Raw genomic sequence first — 16775 nt, 5'->3', positions numbered from 1 at the left:
AGTTTATCTTGATAGACCCTGAGGGTGGAGGTTCTCAAGAGATGGAAAGAATCCTATGGATCACTATCGGGGCAGCCAAGAAGCTTCAAGGATCGGAGATGTTAAAGAATGGAGTGGCAGTATCAAACTGGTAATATTTTTGAGAAAGACTAACAGTTATATTCAAAACCTGACGAGCAAAAATCACATCTCCGTTGAAGATGAAACTGTTTCTAGACAGTCAAATCTTATAAGTAATATAAGCTATCCGTCTAGCGACAACGGTCGACCCGTCAGTCATACTTTGACGAAACAAGCCAAGAAAGGAAACCAATCAGGGACCAATGCTCATCTTCCAAGGATAATCATCCGCCTATCTCTAAATGATTCTCGCCTTCGTGCAGCGCAAAACAACATGCTCTACAGACGAATCTTTGTATTTCATCGATTTTGATTGCACGCTCTCCACCATGTTTATGCTTCACGATTTGCCTTGGTTCACTTGCACTTGGTGCATGCAATAATTTCTCTTTTTGGACAGGGCACATGATTTTGTACCAACAAAACACAATAATTTTCATATGTACTTTTATTGCAAAGAATATACGAATACACTACTTTTTGTTGAGAATGTACGTTAAATACTGGTTTGATGACCGGATGATTTAAGACTCTAGGGGCTTTGTACCGTGGGTAGTTACTACTAAGGAGTATTAAGTATTTTGTGTGACATTTGCTATCATGCCCTGTGTTCAGGCAACGTTGATTCCTTTGGGTTTAGTCACAGCCATACGTATAATATGTGTCCACAAATAAGTTCACCATGCAGCCGAAGTTTGCATCTTAAAAAAAGTTTGTACTTATATAAGAAGTTTGTAATTAAAGTTTGTTTTTTCCATGAATTTAATCAGCTTTATAGTTTGTTTCGTGTGAACTCTTGGCTCTTAATTTACAAGAAGCAACATGCGAACATGCTATGTACATTATCTTTGTTGCTAAAAGATTGCATTCAGGCATTTTATGGAACTATAATATTTGACATCTATCAAGATTTTATTTTTGTTGAATTTTTTCTGGCAGGTGAGACACTGGGACTGTTGTGCCGTGTCATATGACTGTTCACTTTCTCTTGGTACCCCATTCTTTATTATCCAAACAGGCAAGGTGATGATGAAAACTGTTTGAATAAAAGGAAAATTTGGTGGAGGAAACAAAAAATGAGAAGGGGTAGGGTGAGGAAGAGGGTATTTCAAGGTGGTGAAGAGAGAAAAACAAAATCAGAAAAGAAAGAAGGAAAAAATACTGAGAATGACACGATCACAAAATGGGAGACATCAGATGGGGAAAGTGTTTAAAATTGTAGTGGAAGACTGGGAGGGTAGGCAGTACTCTTGCACAGAGTGAAAAAATGATTTCCTTTGCTCCCGGAGCTGCAGGACGTCTCATGGCCTTTTTCATGTGGTCAACTATATGGGTTCTGGACAAACCATGGGAACATGCTGATGTACCATTCATCTTTCAAAGCTGGATGTTATTATCTTCTTGATGAGTTTGTATACAGGATGACGGCCATGCATCAATCCTATGCTTATAGGATGGTTATCCCTCCATATGACTCTGATTCTATGATGCGGGACCCGATGATAGATTATCCCTACTGTCTATGTGAATCTATATATAGTTTGGAAATGGTTTTGCATCAAAGTGTCAGGGGCATTCTCATATTTCTGTTTGAACTTGTTACTCTCATTGATACACTTTGCTGTACAATATGTGAATATAAAAGAACTGTGTTGGTGGATAAAATAGAGGAAAAAAAAAAAAAAATTCAACAAGAAAGAATAAAAAAAAAGAAAGTTTTATGTTAACCCTGTTTGTTCGTGGATGCAGGTTTTGGGCTTATCATCTTATATGTTATCTCTGCTTCATATATTATCTATCTTCTTATTTCTGATGCATGGACGTACTGGAAGGCTTCAGAGATTTTCAGAATTCTTTATTCAGGTGGCAAGTTTGCTCTCTACATCATTATCTACGCATTTGCTGCATATTTTGATGATGACCCTCTATTCCTCTTGCTCTGGTTTCAATGATTATCTTCAACCTCATACTTCTCACGTGTGCCGGATTGCAAGCATGTGCAAACACAAGTTTATGGTTTATTTCAGATGCTGAGTGGTTTGCTGTTCAATCACTTATATTTTTTCTGCTGTCTTCAAATGGTGTATTTATATCACCATTCCATATGCTACCGTTACACATCATACAAATATCTTTACATGTAGAGTTCCCTGTTCTTATATTTTTCTACTACTGATTCACTTTCATAATGGCCTGTCCCTCTTAAACCAAGAATGTTGGAGCTATGATTTCCTTCACTGTTGCAATGCATTACCGCCTCCAGATGTCATCTTCTTTCCGATGTTCAGTTGCCTGGATTGTAGTCTCATACAGGATTGTCTACACTGGCTATATCTCGGTTTCAGGCTTCAGCCGGTCCCAACATCCTTCATGGTATCATATATTTTGGGGAACCATTTCCTGTACTTGTATCAGCTGCAGTTTGGAGGTCCTTCAGCAGGTTTTGGGAGTTATCCTCTGTGTGGTGTGTGTTTTTCAGTATTGTGTATTTAATAGTTGCTGCTTTGGGATGACTTTGTGTATAAAGACTCTGTGCATGGTTCAGTTTCAGTTTAATATAAATCATTTCTTTATACCAAAAAAAAAAAAGATTTTATTTTTTTAAGATTTTGATGTCATATGGATGGTTGATTTTCACATCAAGGAGACTCTAAAATGTAAAGTTGTTTCTAACTTTGAAAATTTCCAATTTAGTAGTTTTTTTTTGCACATGGCATAGGTTTTTGGCTCCTTGCTAATGAGGAAAAACACACCATGCGCATGCGCATATATTAGCTGATAAACTCTGATATCCACCGTTCCTCTCTCTTGATGCCTTGCCAAACTTATCCCACTTTATCCTTCCTCCTCCCAATGTCCTCTCTCCATACACAACAAGATCAGATATCTTATACATATAAACATTCATATGCATGTATTATTGTTTATTTTTTGTTTTTCATCGATTTATAATTTAAAAATTTGTTGCATCAATGTATCCAAAAATTGAAATGTCATTATACCTCTAGAATAAGCTATAAGAAAAAGAGTAGATTTATACCTCTAAATTTCTTATTTTCTTGAAATTTAATTTATTTACTTTTAACATTGATTCATTCTTATGTATTTTTACAAAATATTATTCTTAAAAAAGTATAAAATATCTAATCATCAACTATTGGAAGAAGAATGACCCATCTCACCATCACTTATTCGAAAGAAAGGAGCCCACTCTTGTTGGATCCTACTCAATTTTGATACCTTCGACAAGAGCCCAAGTAACAAATAAAGATAGCGACTACCCCCCTCTCTCTCTCTCTCTCTCTCTCTCTCTCTCTCTCTATATATATATATATATATATATATATATATATATATTGTGTCATACGATGAATTCAGCTCTGGTATCATTTATGATAAATTTATCAAATTTAAGCTATTGAGAGAAGAACCAACCTTAGGCCCTAAGCTAGTAAATCCATTTGACACTCTTTTGATAGGCTAATGTGGGACTATGGACTTGTTTAGTTCGCAGAAAAAATTTTTCTTATTAAAAATTATTTTATAAAAAATTATTTCGTAAAATATAATTTTGATATATTTGATTAATTATAAAAAATTGATTTTTTTAGAATATTTTTATTTAGTTGAGCATCTACTTTCATATAAAATTTATATAAAATAATCTATTATATAATAGATACAAGATCAATGTTTTTACTCACGAACTTTATATAAATATTAATGTAATATAATATAGCATTTGATCATAATAATTTGTTAGATTAATACAACATTAATATAATGTTAATATTCTAATATAAAAATTTATTAATATAGATATTAATAATTAATATAAAAATATTATATTAATATTAATAAAATATCATATTAGTGTAAATATTAAAATAATATTATTATATTATAAATATGATATTATATTAATATAATATCATAGTATTAATATAATATTATATTAATATTTATAAGTATAATATTAAAAAGATATTTTTGAAAAACAAGACCAACAATTCTCATCCATGTGAAGTCCTAGAATCATCTCCAATATAAATCTATATAATAATAGTAAAGCGATACATAAGTATTAGGGATGGCATTCTGTATTAACATATAAAGTTATAGGATAATCACCCGCAATGCCACATGTCAAATTTTATTTTTTATTTTTTAAATAAAAAATATAAATATAAATAGTATGATAAAAAATATTTTAAATTATTATAACTCAATTTTATTCTAAAAAGAGGAAGAAAATAAAAAACAAACAGAGTTACGATCGTCAAAGTCAGAACCCTTTGCCCTCCTCCTACCCCACCACCAATGTCGCCTCCGAAGCTTGTATTCTTCATCTATTCTTTTCAAAAAATCTATCTATATAATAATAGTAAAGCGATATATGAGTATTAGAGGTGACATTTTATGTTGATATGTAAGATTCTAAGACAATCTTTCATAATACATGTGTCAAATTTTATTTTTTTATATTTTTTAAATAAAAATTAAAATATAAATAATATAATAAAAAATAAAAAATTTTAAATTATTATAAATCAATTTTATTCATAAAATGGAAGAAAATAAGAAGCAGATAGAATTGCAGTCGTCAAAAGTCAGAACCTTTTGCCCTCTCCTCCTACCCCGCTGCCAATGCCGCTCCGAAGCTTGTGTTCTCCATTTATCCTCTTCAAACAATTGAGTCTTGGTGATGCCAACCATGGTAGAAAGTAGAGGAAACTTATTAGAATAAACGAAATAATCATCTAGACCTAACTCCATCATATTGGAGTCTCCACCAGAAGATGTCGATGATATTTTCAAGAGGATGAAGAAGATGGAGCTCATTCCTAATGTAGTTGCCATGCTTGATTGATGAGTTTTGCAAAGATGGATTGGTTTAAAAAGCAATAAAGCTATTCAGATTAATGCGTGAGAAGGGCATAATCCATGAGATTATGATTTACATGATGGTTGTAAAAGGGTTCTGCGATCCAGCAAAGTTTGACGATGCAAATAGGATTTTCAGAAAGATACAGAAAAATAGGATATGCTGAATATTTTTGGCTATGCAATTCTGATTCAAGACTTATGCAAATAGAAAAATTGAAGGATGTTGAGTATGCATGGAGATGTTAGATATCGAGCATTTACCATATACAGCAATCTTCATTATTTGAAAAGTCATCTTTGAAAAGAAGAACTCTTAGCGATTCTTTTGTTCTCATCATGAAATTAATTTGTGAGAATAAATTTTAATATAAAATATTATTATTATTATCAATTAAATCTTCAAATATAAAATTAATGCAGTTTATATTTATAATAATTTTTATGAAATATAAAAAATATCTTCTATGAAATTTTTTTTTATATTTCCTTCCCTCTTGATACTTTAAAACAGATAAAAAATTTCTTCCATACCTTTCAGGACTTGACACTCTCTCCCACGCGTGCATCCTCTATTTTGCATACCACTGAAGTTGGGGCGCCCAACGAGAAAACTTCCATCACAAGGTGAGAATAAATGAATAATCATGCAACGTTTTCGGGCAATGTTGAGGATAAAAGGAAAACAGGCCCCACCTTACATCCTATCCGTCTGATCTCGATCAGGAGGGGACAGCTGGCGTTTCTTTTCTTTGAAGATACTATCTTCTCTCCAATGTGGCGTCTTCTCTTTTGCACCCTTTCAGCGCGAGAGCTTTCTGTCAAGAAGGGCAATGGCGAGTATCGTGGGATCGCCATGGCTTCGGATTAGGGTTCGTCCGGATCTCCCGCCCTCCTTCCTTCGCCCGTGCCTTGTCTCCAAACCCTACGTTTCCGTCCGCCGGAGGATTCTCTCCGTCTCGGCTTCTTCCGCCGCCAGTCCTCCGGATGGGGAGGTCCGGGTCCGGTTCGCTCCGTCGCCCACCGGGAACCTCCATGTCGGGGGAGCAAGGACGGCTCTCTTCAACTACCTATTCGCCAGGTTCCTCTCTCTCTCCCTCTCTATCACCAGTTTCGGAGATTTTGAGATTTAGATCTGTATCGTGTTTCTTTCGTTGTATTGAAAATGAAGGCACACCTTTTTTTTGGGTAAAGTAGCGACCTTGTTGAAAATTTTACTCATTTCTTCGCTAATTCTTCGAAAAGTTGAGATTTTGGGTTTGGTGGATTTCTTTAATTCTAGAATTTTGATTTCTCCTAAATTTTTGATATAGTTATCGTGCACGTTGAAGTTCTTTAGCTGCATCTCCTCAATAAATTGGCGAGATCTTTTACCTAATCATCAGTCCAATGTAAGGCTCAAATTTTACCCAGCAAAAGAGACTTGAGAGTGTGGCCAGTGGTGTGATAATGAATAATTGGTCAATTTTGTTCCAAAGGTGTAACTAATAAACTAAAATTCTAATTTCAAATTACATGGGCTGCTAAACAATGCCCTAAGTGGATCGTTTCAAACGACATTTTTGACATCATTTGGAAGTCATGCTATTCAAATACTTATCAGGAATCATATTTCAGCAAAGGAATCAAAGTTCAGAGAATTCATGTTTCAAGTAATCCTAACAGTATCTTTCTTTCTGTCAAAACTCTGATTTGCTGTAAATCAGGAAAGTGTTCATGAAATCCTAAAAAGACTTTCGTTAAATCTTTTATTGTGATTATTTTCTATCAGTGCTTAAGCATCTCGAACTGTTTGTGAGACTTTTGGAATGCTTTTTCCTTGTGTTTTTTCCTTGGAGACCATGTTCCTCTTATCACTATCACAAACACATTGAGTTCCCTGCCATCTCAAACTCTTCTGTAATTTTGTAATTTATATAACTGCTAAATTTGCGGAATATATTATACAAATGAAACAAAAAGGCTATTGACCACTCAGAGCAAGAAAAAAAAAAAAATCTCGCCCTTGGAGAATCCTTCATTTTTTGACATCTATCTATGTAATCCTTCATTGATGATGATCATAGCTCTGGAAGATAAATTCCATCTGTGGTGTTCCAAGATCTGAAATGCAAGTTGGACTATACTGGTGACTGGTTTCAACCTCCCAATGCAGGAGTTTCAAAAATGCATCCTCAATTGGGTCTTTTGAATTACTTTCTATGTATTTCACTTTCAGTATTCATAGCAAAATTTTGCTGCTTATTATTATTTTATTTTTCAGTTGAATTGTCCACATATCCACTTTATAACTCATGCCTTTTTAGTGTTTTTGCAATTATATTATGTCCACATATTTTAAAATGTCCTTAGTTATGGAAGTTATTCTGTTATACAACATTTGCTTCATGATAAATAATTTTTTTTCAACAGATCTAAGGGTGGAAAGTTTGTTCTTCGAATTGAAGACACCGACTTAGAGCGATCTACTAGGAAATCCGAAGAAGCAATGTTGAATGATCTTTCTTGGCTTGGTCTTGATTGGGATGAAGGTGATTTTTTATTAAATATTACTAGATTTGAGCATTGTTCTTTACTGTTTGCTGTTACCTATCTAATAGTATCATTGTTTCTTTTTGCTTAGAGAAGGTGCTCATAGGGTACATTGCATTGGATGAGATACCCTTGCTGTTCCCTTCAAGTATGTGAAAAATTTTCTCATGTAGATGTACTGTTCAAAAGCACCAGCTGGAACAAAGTCATCAAATAGCATGCTGCAATATTTTAATGAAATAAGAATTGCTGGAGAATGCTGCTTATCAATTCCATTGATCATATAGTTGGTTCCCATATTGTTATTCTTGGCTAAGCAATGATATTGAAAGAGTCTGTTCAGAGTAATTCCATTGATTCCTTGTTTTTGACCACTTAGGCCTCCAATTTGTCACATTGGCATTACTTGCCAAGAAATGTTCTTTGTTTCTTTAGCTACCAGTTATGCCACTGGAAGTCTAGGACACTAATAGAGGTATCTTTTTTGGTTAAATTTTCAGTTATTCTTTTGGAGACTCTGCCTTGGTCTTTACATGGAGTTATCTTTCAATATCTGTGGTCTATGATAATGCATGGACAAGTGGGATATTTTCATTCAGAGTGGATCTTACGTGAATTTGACAAGAATTATATGGTCAACGTTATTATCAGCCAGATATTTTCAGATCAAAAGATGATCTGCTAGGAACAGTCTCTAGTCGACAAGATTGCGAAGGCACTGAATTGTTTTTCCCCCATCAGTTGTCAACTAGAGATCTTACTTATCAAATTGGTGACACACTTGAAGTTTCCTGAGATTTGATGCTCCTATCTTGCTTACCTCTTATAGTTTATGGCAAGTCTAAATCAGAAGGCAAATGACAATATTCAGAATTAAAGCTTCCCACTTTAGTTGTCTTTATAATTTCATCATTTTTGGTCAACCATAGCAAGTTTATTGGTTCATGTTTTGAACTGACTTAATTATAGTGACGCAAGTCAAAAGTTAAACATATGATGTTGCTGGTGAACATGAAAAAAGGTTATCTTGATACTATGTAGAGATATCTAACCAACATTCTACTGATTGAAAAGAAAGGAAAAAAGCCTTTCTACATTAAAACCTTATATAGTTTTGCATAGGGATTTTGCATCTATACTATTGCAAATATGACTTATTGTATTTTTACCACTCAAAAGTCACTATTTGCATATGTACCTATGTACTTGCATTGTTTTTTGCAATGATGCCTGATCAGTCAAACTTTTGGCTGATGGCATGATTAGAGGTTTCATGTGTAAAATGACTCTATTACTTGTTATCATCAACACCCTTTAGAAAATTTTAACATATATTTCATGTGGAGCTTTTTTTGCATAGTTTTTTCGGGAATTGATGCAAAGGGTGATAAAATCATTTTAAAATGGCTGCTTATTAACACCATCAGCCAATAGTCTAATGGAAGGAGCATCATTGGAAGAACAGGATGAATTTAAGGTTATGTGTATATGCATAAAATTTCCAGGAATAAGTTTGCGAAAAAATCATTTTTAAAGGGGTATGTGTACAAAAGATCCTTTTACGTATTATGTACCATCTGCTGCCTCACGTTATTCACCTGTAATACAGGAGGAGTTGGTAGGCATGCTATGTCATACTATATTTTGTGATATATTCTTTTAGGGAGATATGGTCATGATGAAGTTATAAGCAAATGTTATGTTGCCATCAGTTTGGTGGATTAATTGTGAACTGCAAGTATTGTGAACCAAGTTTCTTAAAGGAACTTGTAGTTGAGCTTTGCAATATTTAAAGCTAAGTTGAACTTTTCTATTCTTGCAAATTTTTTTGGTAGTTTTTTAATCTTTGTAATTATTTCAAGAAAATGTTAGTTACGTGTTGTTGTCTTTAAGATATTATCTTCACAGTCTAAATGTTGACATATATGTGCAGGCCCTGGTGTGGTGGAGATTATGGTCCCTACAGGCAGTCAGAACGAAATTCCCTATATAAACAGTATGCCGAGAAGTTGTTGAACTCTGGTGCTGTTTACAGGTGTTTTTGTTCAAATGAGGTAATTTATGACATATTTCTATAGTTGATCATTATTTTTTAGACTAGTTTTAATCGTTTAAATGTCTGAGAAGAAAGTTAGAGTGGAATATTCAGGCCCTGTTTCGCTTAGGGATACTGCAGAATGAACCAACATAAGCCCTCTTTATACCATCTTTTCCACTCCATCCCACCAAACACCCATTTTGCTCTAGCATGAGAAAAGTTGCTGGAGGGTCAAAAGGGTGATTTTGATTTTTGCTCTCATGTCTTGTCAACCTAGATAAAAATATTTTGGCCAAATAGTAGAATAGATTTATTCCAGTTATCCCTCCTTTTTGCACTGACTGCTTGGTCCATGAATAACCTAGACAATACCTGAATAGAACTCAGTTATTGAGTTTTATTTTACCCAGCTACCTGTTTGGCACTGGAATAGAGCAGGTTAAAAGGAAGGGTACTTGGGGGCTTCCAGAAAGTTAACATGCACCTTTTTAGTTAATTCTTCTGAACCTGACTTAAATAAGTTATTCCCTTGGTTATACTTAACTAGGATAAAAGTATTTCTGAACTAGACAAGGATTGAGTAATTTGCGCGTATAAGTCAGTTCTTAAGTGCTCTGCTAAGTTTTTTTTATCTAAATGGTTCTCTAGCATTAATGGCATGTGTCTAATGTAGAATGTGCTTACTGTCTTAATGTCTATGTTCTAAATATAAAGCGTGGTCTAAATATATACTTTGTTTTCGACTCTAATACTTCGTTAAGTACTCCAACTTGATCTCAGATTTCTGCATTTTATGTTCATCTCCAACCTTGGTGACTTTCTACATGAAGGGTGTCAATTTTCATCAGGAATTACATATTGCTGCAGCATCACCTTAATAGTGGGTTATGTTACCAACCCCCAGTATTATTATGTCAAAAATTTTGTTCTAGGCGAGTTAGTGAACAGGTGATTGATCAGCTTCTTTTCTCTTGCTCACAGTCTCTGTCTCTGACTTGCTTTATATGCAGTGATCAGATTAAGAACTTGCTAGTTCATTGCACTTCTTGATTAAGTGCTGAGCTACTATATAAGAAATCGTTATCTGCATCTTGAACTCAAGTTCACCCAAAAAAAAAAAAAAGAAGCTATACCAAAGGATTATCCATTATATATTCCACTGACCAATTTTTTCACTAGTAGTTACCTTGAGGAGTTGTAAGTAGCCAAACATACCTAACTTCCTAAGCAATTTAAGTTTGATAAGACTTCTGTTCCTCTAAAAGGTAGTTAGAAGAAGAAAAGATGCATCGTGTTCTTTTTGTTAAGTGCAAATCAATAGTTCTTTAGCATACATTTTAGAAAATGTACTGCTATTACTTCATGCTTGAGCTGTTGCAATTGGATTTGAGAACAGTATATCATTTTGTTCTGTAGTTCCTAAATTATTGTTGTTTTTGTCCAACTTTTTGTTAAAATTTTCATATCAGCACTCATTCTTTCTAGGAACTAGAACAAATGAAGGAAACAGCAAAACAAATGCAGCTGCCACCAGTATATATGGGGAAGTGGGCCACTGCTTCAGATGAAGAAATAGAGGAGGAATTGGCAAAAGGAACCCTTATACCTATCGTTTTCGTGTCCCTAAGGAAGGGACCTTGAAAATTAGCGATCTTATCCGTGGTGAAGTAAGCTTTTTCCTGCTTGCTTAATGCGGGGAATGCTGATCTTTTAATTAAGATTTCCAATTATTAGGGTTTTGCATTTGTAGATGTCTTGCCAATTGTGCAATTGAAATTTTAGTCACTGATTCATTTGATAGTTTCATAAAGGTTGGTTGGAGCCTAGACACGCTCGGTGACTTTGTGATAATGAGAAGCAATGGCCAACCAGTATACAATTTCTGTGTCACTGTTGACGATGCTACCATGTGTATATCCCATGTTATTAGGTAGTTCCTTTTTTTTTTATTTTTTGCCTACTGTCAATGAGCTTTATTCCTTGAGGTTAATGGTCTTGTATAGAATAAGTTTGACATGATGGCTTCTCTTTACATTTTGTTTTGCACATCAGGGCTGAGGAGCATTTACCAAACACCTTGCGGCAAGCACTTATATATAAAGTGAGTTTGCTCTGTTTTTGGTCCTTTTCCTTCTTGGGTTAGTTCCCTGTTTATCTACAGTTGGTGGATGTGATAGTATGAACATGATTAATATTATTTTGCAGGCACTGGGATTTCCAATGCCTTCCTTTGCACATGTTTCTCTAATTCTTGCCCCAGATCGAAGTAAATTATCAAAACGTCACGGGGCAACTTCAGTGGGACAGGTACTTGCTAAAATGTCAGGATCTTTAGGAGATAGTTTCATGGTTAAGATAGTACAATGGCATGTTTCAAGTATATTATTTTCATTTAAGCATTACTTTTTGTACTTGTTTAAGTTTCTCCAACACTCTTAGTAATTTAGATTGTGGTCTTTATTTTTTGCCTTCCCTTTTATTCAGTTTAGGGAAATGGGATATCTACCTCAGGCTATGGTGAACTACCTAGCACTCTTGGGTTGGGGTGATGGAACAGAAAACGAATTTTTTACCATTGATCAGCTTGGTAGATTTTTCTTGTTTCTTTTACTGTTCATCTTTTATTAATATTTACGCTGATAACAGTGAGAATGCGAGAAATTTTATTATAATTTGCTCATCCATCTGTACTTTTTATGTTTTGTAGTTGAAAAGTTTTCTATCAATCGTGTCAATAAAAGTGGAGCAATCTTTGATTCTACAAAGTTGAGGTAAATACTCAACAAGAAATAAGAAGGTTATCAATGGAACTTCTTTATCAATCGATGTTATATCTGAAAGTATTTTCTTCGTTTTTCTATGGCATGACTTGATTAATAACCATATGCTGAGTTTAAGTTTGAAATCATGAGTTGAGCGACTCCCTATTGCATGTAGTCAATTTACTTAAAGGTCCCCCTCCCCCTCTCCCCATTGCCTGCCTCTCATGCAGTTCACCACGCTCTTCCTGTAATATTTACTGGTATCTCATTTGATTTTCTTTTTCACAGGTTCCTTTAATTTTTTGTAAACACCTAATTCCCTAGTATTTTTTGCACCAATCCTGTCTGCCTTAGGTTTTTTTTTTGGCACTAGGCATGTGGGTGATCATTGAAGGAAAATGCTCCCTGCTGTAAAATATTTATATATAGCATCTCTTTCAGGAATTGTTCATGTTTGCTGCAAAAGATTGCCTGCATCTGCCACTGGCTACAGCAGCATGAGTTGTATGATTATACAACAGTCTATATTTGGTTGATATTGGTCGAACCTTGGTTGTTTGTCGGGTTCTTTTTTCTTAGTTGATGTTTGGATGGTTGTGTAACATAAAACAAAATAATCATTCCCACCCAACCAAAAATTGAGATGGAGGAAATTGATGTTGCCCGACTAATTTTGGTTATTGTTTACTTGTTAACATGATCTTTCTGTTGCAATTAGGTGGATGAATGGTCAGCATTTAAGAGCCCTTCCATCAGAAAAGTTGACTGAGATTTTTGGAGATCGGTGGAAAGGCACTGGTATTCTTTTAGAATCTAAAAGCAAATTTGTAGAGGTAAACATTTATTTTGTCACATTTAAGTGGCTATCAAACTGCTATCTGCATTTTATTAGTATTTCAAGCATTTTTTTACTTTTTAGGTTACATTTAAATCATGTGCATATATCTTAAATTTTGGACATGTCTGACTTCGTGGACTCTCCCAATATTAAATCTGGTTTTAAGTTTTAATTATAAGAAGTGACAAATGTCATGGCTGTGCAAATGTGTGGTAGCATCAAAGATTTAGATGCTGGCCGGTACATACCCTGCCCAGCTTCCAACACAGTTAAGCAAGGCAATGATTCACCTTTCCTTTGATATTTTTAAATAAAATTTGTTCTAGATACTCTTCTTTTTTTTTGTTTTGCCACGTCATAAGACAGCACAGAATCGATGTTTTAGAACACGAGAGGCACAAGGTAAGCGGCCAAGGGGGCACTCAGCGCTTAGGTGTTAGGCAGGCACCTAGGCCACTGCTCAAGCTCGGCCCCTACTGCAGCTGTTACTAGCAACAGCAGCAGCAGCAAAAGGCCAGCAGCACCACGGTTGATTGCTAAAGGCAGCACCACCACTGCTAGAGCTGGCACCACCACCACTGTTGCAGCAGCGGCAACACCACCAGTAGCAACATGTCTTACTGACAGCACCATCAGAGCAGCAACCAGTGCATATCTTGTACCATCTTAGATAAAAGGGAAAAGAGAGCTAGAGAAGAAGAAAAAAATTTAGCAAATGAAAAAACATATGTCTCGGTGTCAACAGCTATTGCCTCATTTGCCGCTCCATCAATCTTCGGCTGACGACCATGCCCTTTCTTAGGGCATGCTCATCTGGGGTTCGAGAGTAGTGGATGTGGAGGAATGGGGAAAGGGGGAATTAAAAATTGTTAAAATAATTTGGTTTGAGTACTGGGTTGATAGGTATGGATGCGTGCCAAGGCATCTGCCTCATGCCTACAGGCCCGATCCACCTAAAGGCCTAGGCAGGTGCCTGGCTTCTGTTTTGAAACCATGCACAGTATGTATTGCACCATGTAGACAGGCACCGCCTTGGTTCAACAGGATGAATCTTTCTTCATCCCTGAGCCATTTATTGTGTGTTGAATTATGTCCACAACAACTTCCAACTTGGCATGTTTTTTTAAGAAGCACTTTTGTATTTTATGTCTAATTAATTGTAGGTATGTGATATGGTTGAACCAAAGCAAAATAATATATTTCGAGTCTCTTTCTTGATAATATTTTGATATATACAACCAACAGAAAAAGTTGCATACAGAGGGACAAGCCATGATGATTTTGGCTATTTGTTTTAACTTATGCACTTCATGCATGCACTTAAGTGAACTCCTACTTTAAAATTATTTAGTTTATTTTGAAAAGAATACATGCTAACACTAACAGCACAAACCCATGTACAGGATGCAACAGAGTTGTTGAAGGATGGGATTGATTTGGTAACAGATGCAGATACAGCTCTGTTGAATTTGCTTTCTTATCCATTGGACTCTACGTTGGCCAGGTGATAGAACCTTCTCTATATTTTGATGAGAATGGTTTTTATTTCTTAACCAATATAAGATTGTTATTACATGCTCTTGCAACAACATGTATGCCAGTATGATGGTGTTGTTTCATGCTGCTGAGACTGGCTCACCAGTCTAGATGGTAACAGCTGGTTTGCCCAAGTGAATCCAAGGCTTTCTTTTAGGTGAACCTAGGTTGGCCTAGTTGAACCCTTCTTGTTAGTCTTAAACCTGAGAAAGTAGTTAGGTGTAGTAGCTTCAAGTAATTGCCTCTACATATCAAGTTAGTGCCTTTGATTCTACTCATATGTGACGTGCAATCTACAGTGCGGAATGTAAACCTGTGGTACAAGATAAGCTTTCTGAGGTGGCTGCTAGCTTGATTTCTGCTTATGATAGTGGAGAGCTTCGTGAAGCATTGGAGGAAGGTCATGCTGGTTGGCAAAAATGGGTGAAAAGCTTTGGCAAGCTATTGAAGCGCAAGGTCAGTTTTATGAGACCACATGGCATCTTACTTATCAAATAGCCCAGGTGACCCTGGTAATGGACTTCAAGTTTATCTCCCAGGTGTTTGCCTAGGCAATAGATTTAATGTAAACTCAGTAGGTTTTTAAGTTCAACTATTTAAGTTAAAGATTTTGCATTATTTTATTTAACCAGCATTTTATATACCTTAAGGTATACCTTGTGAAAGTAAAGAATTAAAAACACTTGCAAGATACATTGCAATGTGCAATTTTTTTTCAGCGAGACATTAAAAAAAATATATTGAAATTAATACCATACTATTTTTGTCTTGGCTCAAGCTGTAGAGATTCTTGAGGTTCATCAACCATCCATCTTTGCTAGATTTTTGGTCTCCAATCTGATGTATCCTACCTCTTGAAAGAAGAAATTATTGGAAATAGTTTGCATATATATAGTATGAGTGTGTGCTTGTGCATGTGCATGCATGTCCAGAGTTGGGCTGCATACTAAAGTTGAAATCTTTGATAAAAGATTCAAAACTCATTCATGGCTATCCAAGTTGAATATTCTGAGAATTGACCATGATCTGCAACATCAAAATTGCTTAGAAAGCAAAATTGTGTCTCAGATGTCTCTGACATGGATTTATTGGATGGAAAACAGAGTTCCAAAGGCATAATAAGATGTTTTGCTATGACCTAAGCATCAAAACCTATTGAATTTTGATTTACACATGTTTTTAAGATATTTGAATCATAATCGGCTTTGTGGACTTCCAGTTTCTATGTCCTATTTCACACAACTGATGCTGTCCATTTTCACGCCCACTTGATGCATGGTAAGAGATCCCAACAATGAATGAAGTTCGGATGCTAAATATTTTTAATGGTGTGGATCTCCAATTTGGATGGCATCAATAACTGTTTCTTTGAATTGTTAAATCTTTTTAGATAAGATTTAATGTTTTTTTTTCTGTAAAATGCCAGAGATTTAATGTTCAACAAGTAGGCTCTAACCACAAAAGCACAGTGCATAATGATAATGTTGGCTGAAAGATGTCATCTCTATCTTTTCTTTCAGGGAAGATCTCTCTTTATGCCCATTCGGTTACTGCTTACTGGAAAGCTTCATGGCCCTGACATGGGGGCCAGCATAGTCCTAATATATAAAGCTGGTACTTGTGGAGCAGTTAGTCCTCAAGCAGGTTTTGTGACATTAGATGAGAGGTTCAAAATTCTTAGGGAGCTAAGATGGGAAGCCTTGAACAAAGAAGCAGAACCACATGCTGAATCTGTTGCTACTGTAACTCAATGAGTGTTCTTTTAACCTTCCATTGGATTTCCAAATTATTTGGTTGAAGTGTTTTGTATTATTTTTACCATCAAATGAATAGCTTCGGTGAATGCAGGTTCTCTGTAACACCAGTTTTTGGTTAGGAAACAAGGTTGTTGTAACATTGGCTGTTTAATCTGTCTGATACATGCACGATGCCTGAGCTCTTTTTGGCAATGACTTATATCCGAATTTTTTCCCCCTCTCTCTCTCTCTCTCGCTAGAGAGCTTAGCAAGTAAAATATGTGTGGAGTACCCTCAGAGCTTGGAGATTTAGCATATTGTTTGCAAGG

The 16775-nt window shown here is 35.3% G+C and overlaps 1 protein-coding gene across 1 annotated transcript; it reads left to right on the top strand.

Annotated features, from left to right (window-relative positions):
• Positions 1–5783: 5783 nt before the first annotated feature.
• LOC105052855 (glutamate--tRNA ligase, chloroplastic/mitochondrial) lies at positions 5784–16666 on the top strand. The gene is given in 15 exon segments (XM_010933818.4): positions 5784–6085; positions 7417–7535; positions 9470–9478; positions 9481–9590; positions 11060–11168; positions 11171–11241; positions 11386–11504; positions 11627–11675; positions 11780–11881; positions 12059–12161; positions 12282–12345; positions 13055–13169; positions 14578–14678; positions 15010–15166; positions 16231–16666. Coding segments are annotated over 15 exon segments (1710 nt in total). The 5' UTR covers positions 5784–5837; the 3' UTR covers positions 16465–16666.
• The last annotated feature ends 109 nt before the right edge of the window (positions 16667–16775 follow it).

The sequence above is a fragment of the Elaeis guineensis genome, chromosome 10 (genome assembly GCF_000442705.2).
Source record: "Elaeis guineensis isolate ETL-2024a chromosome 10, EG11, whole genome shotgun sequence".
In the NCBI taxonomy this organism is placed as follows: domain Eukaryota; kingdom Viridiplantae; phylum Streptophyta; class Magnoliopsida; order Arecales; family Arecaceae; genus Elaeis; species Elaeis guineensis.
Note: the sequence above shows the minus strand (reverse complement) of the source record. Positions and strands in the feature narration are given on the sequence as shown.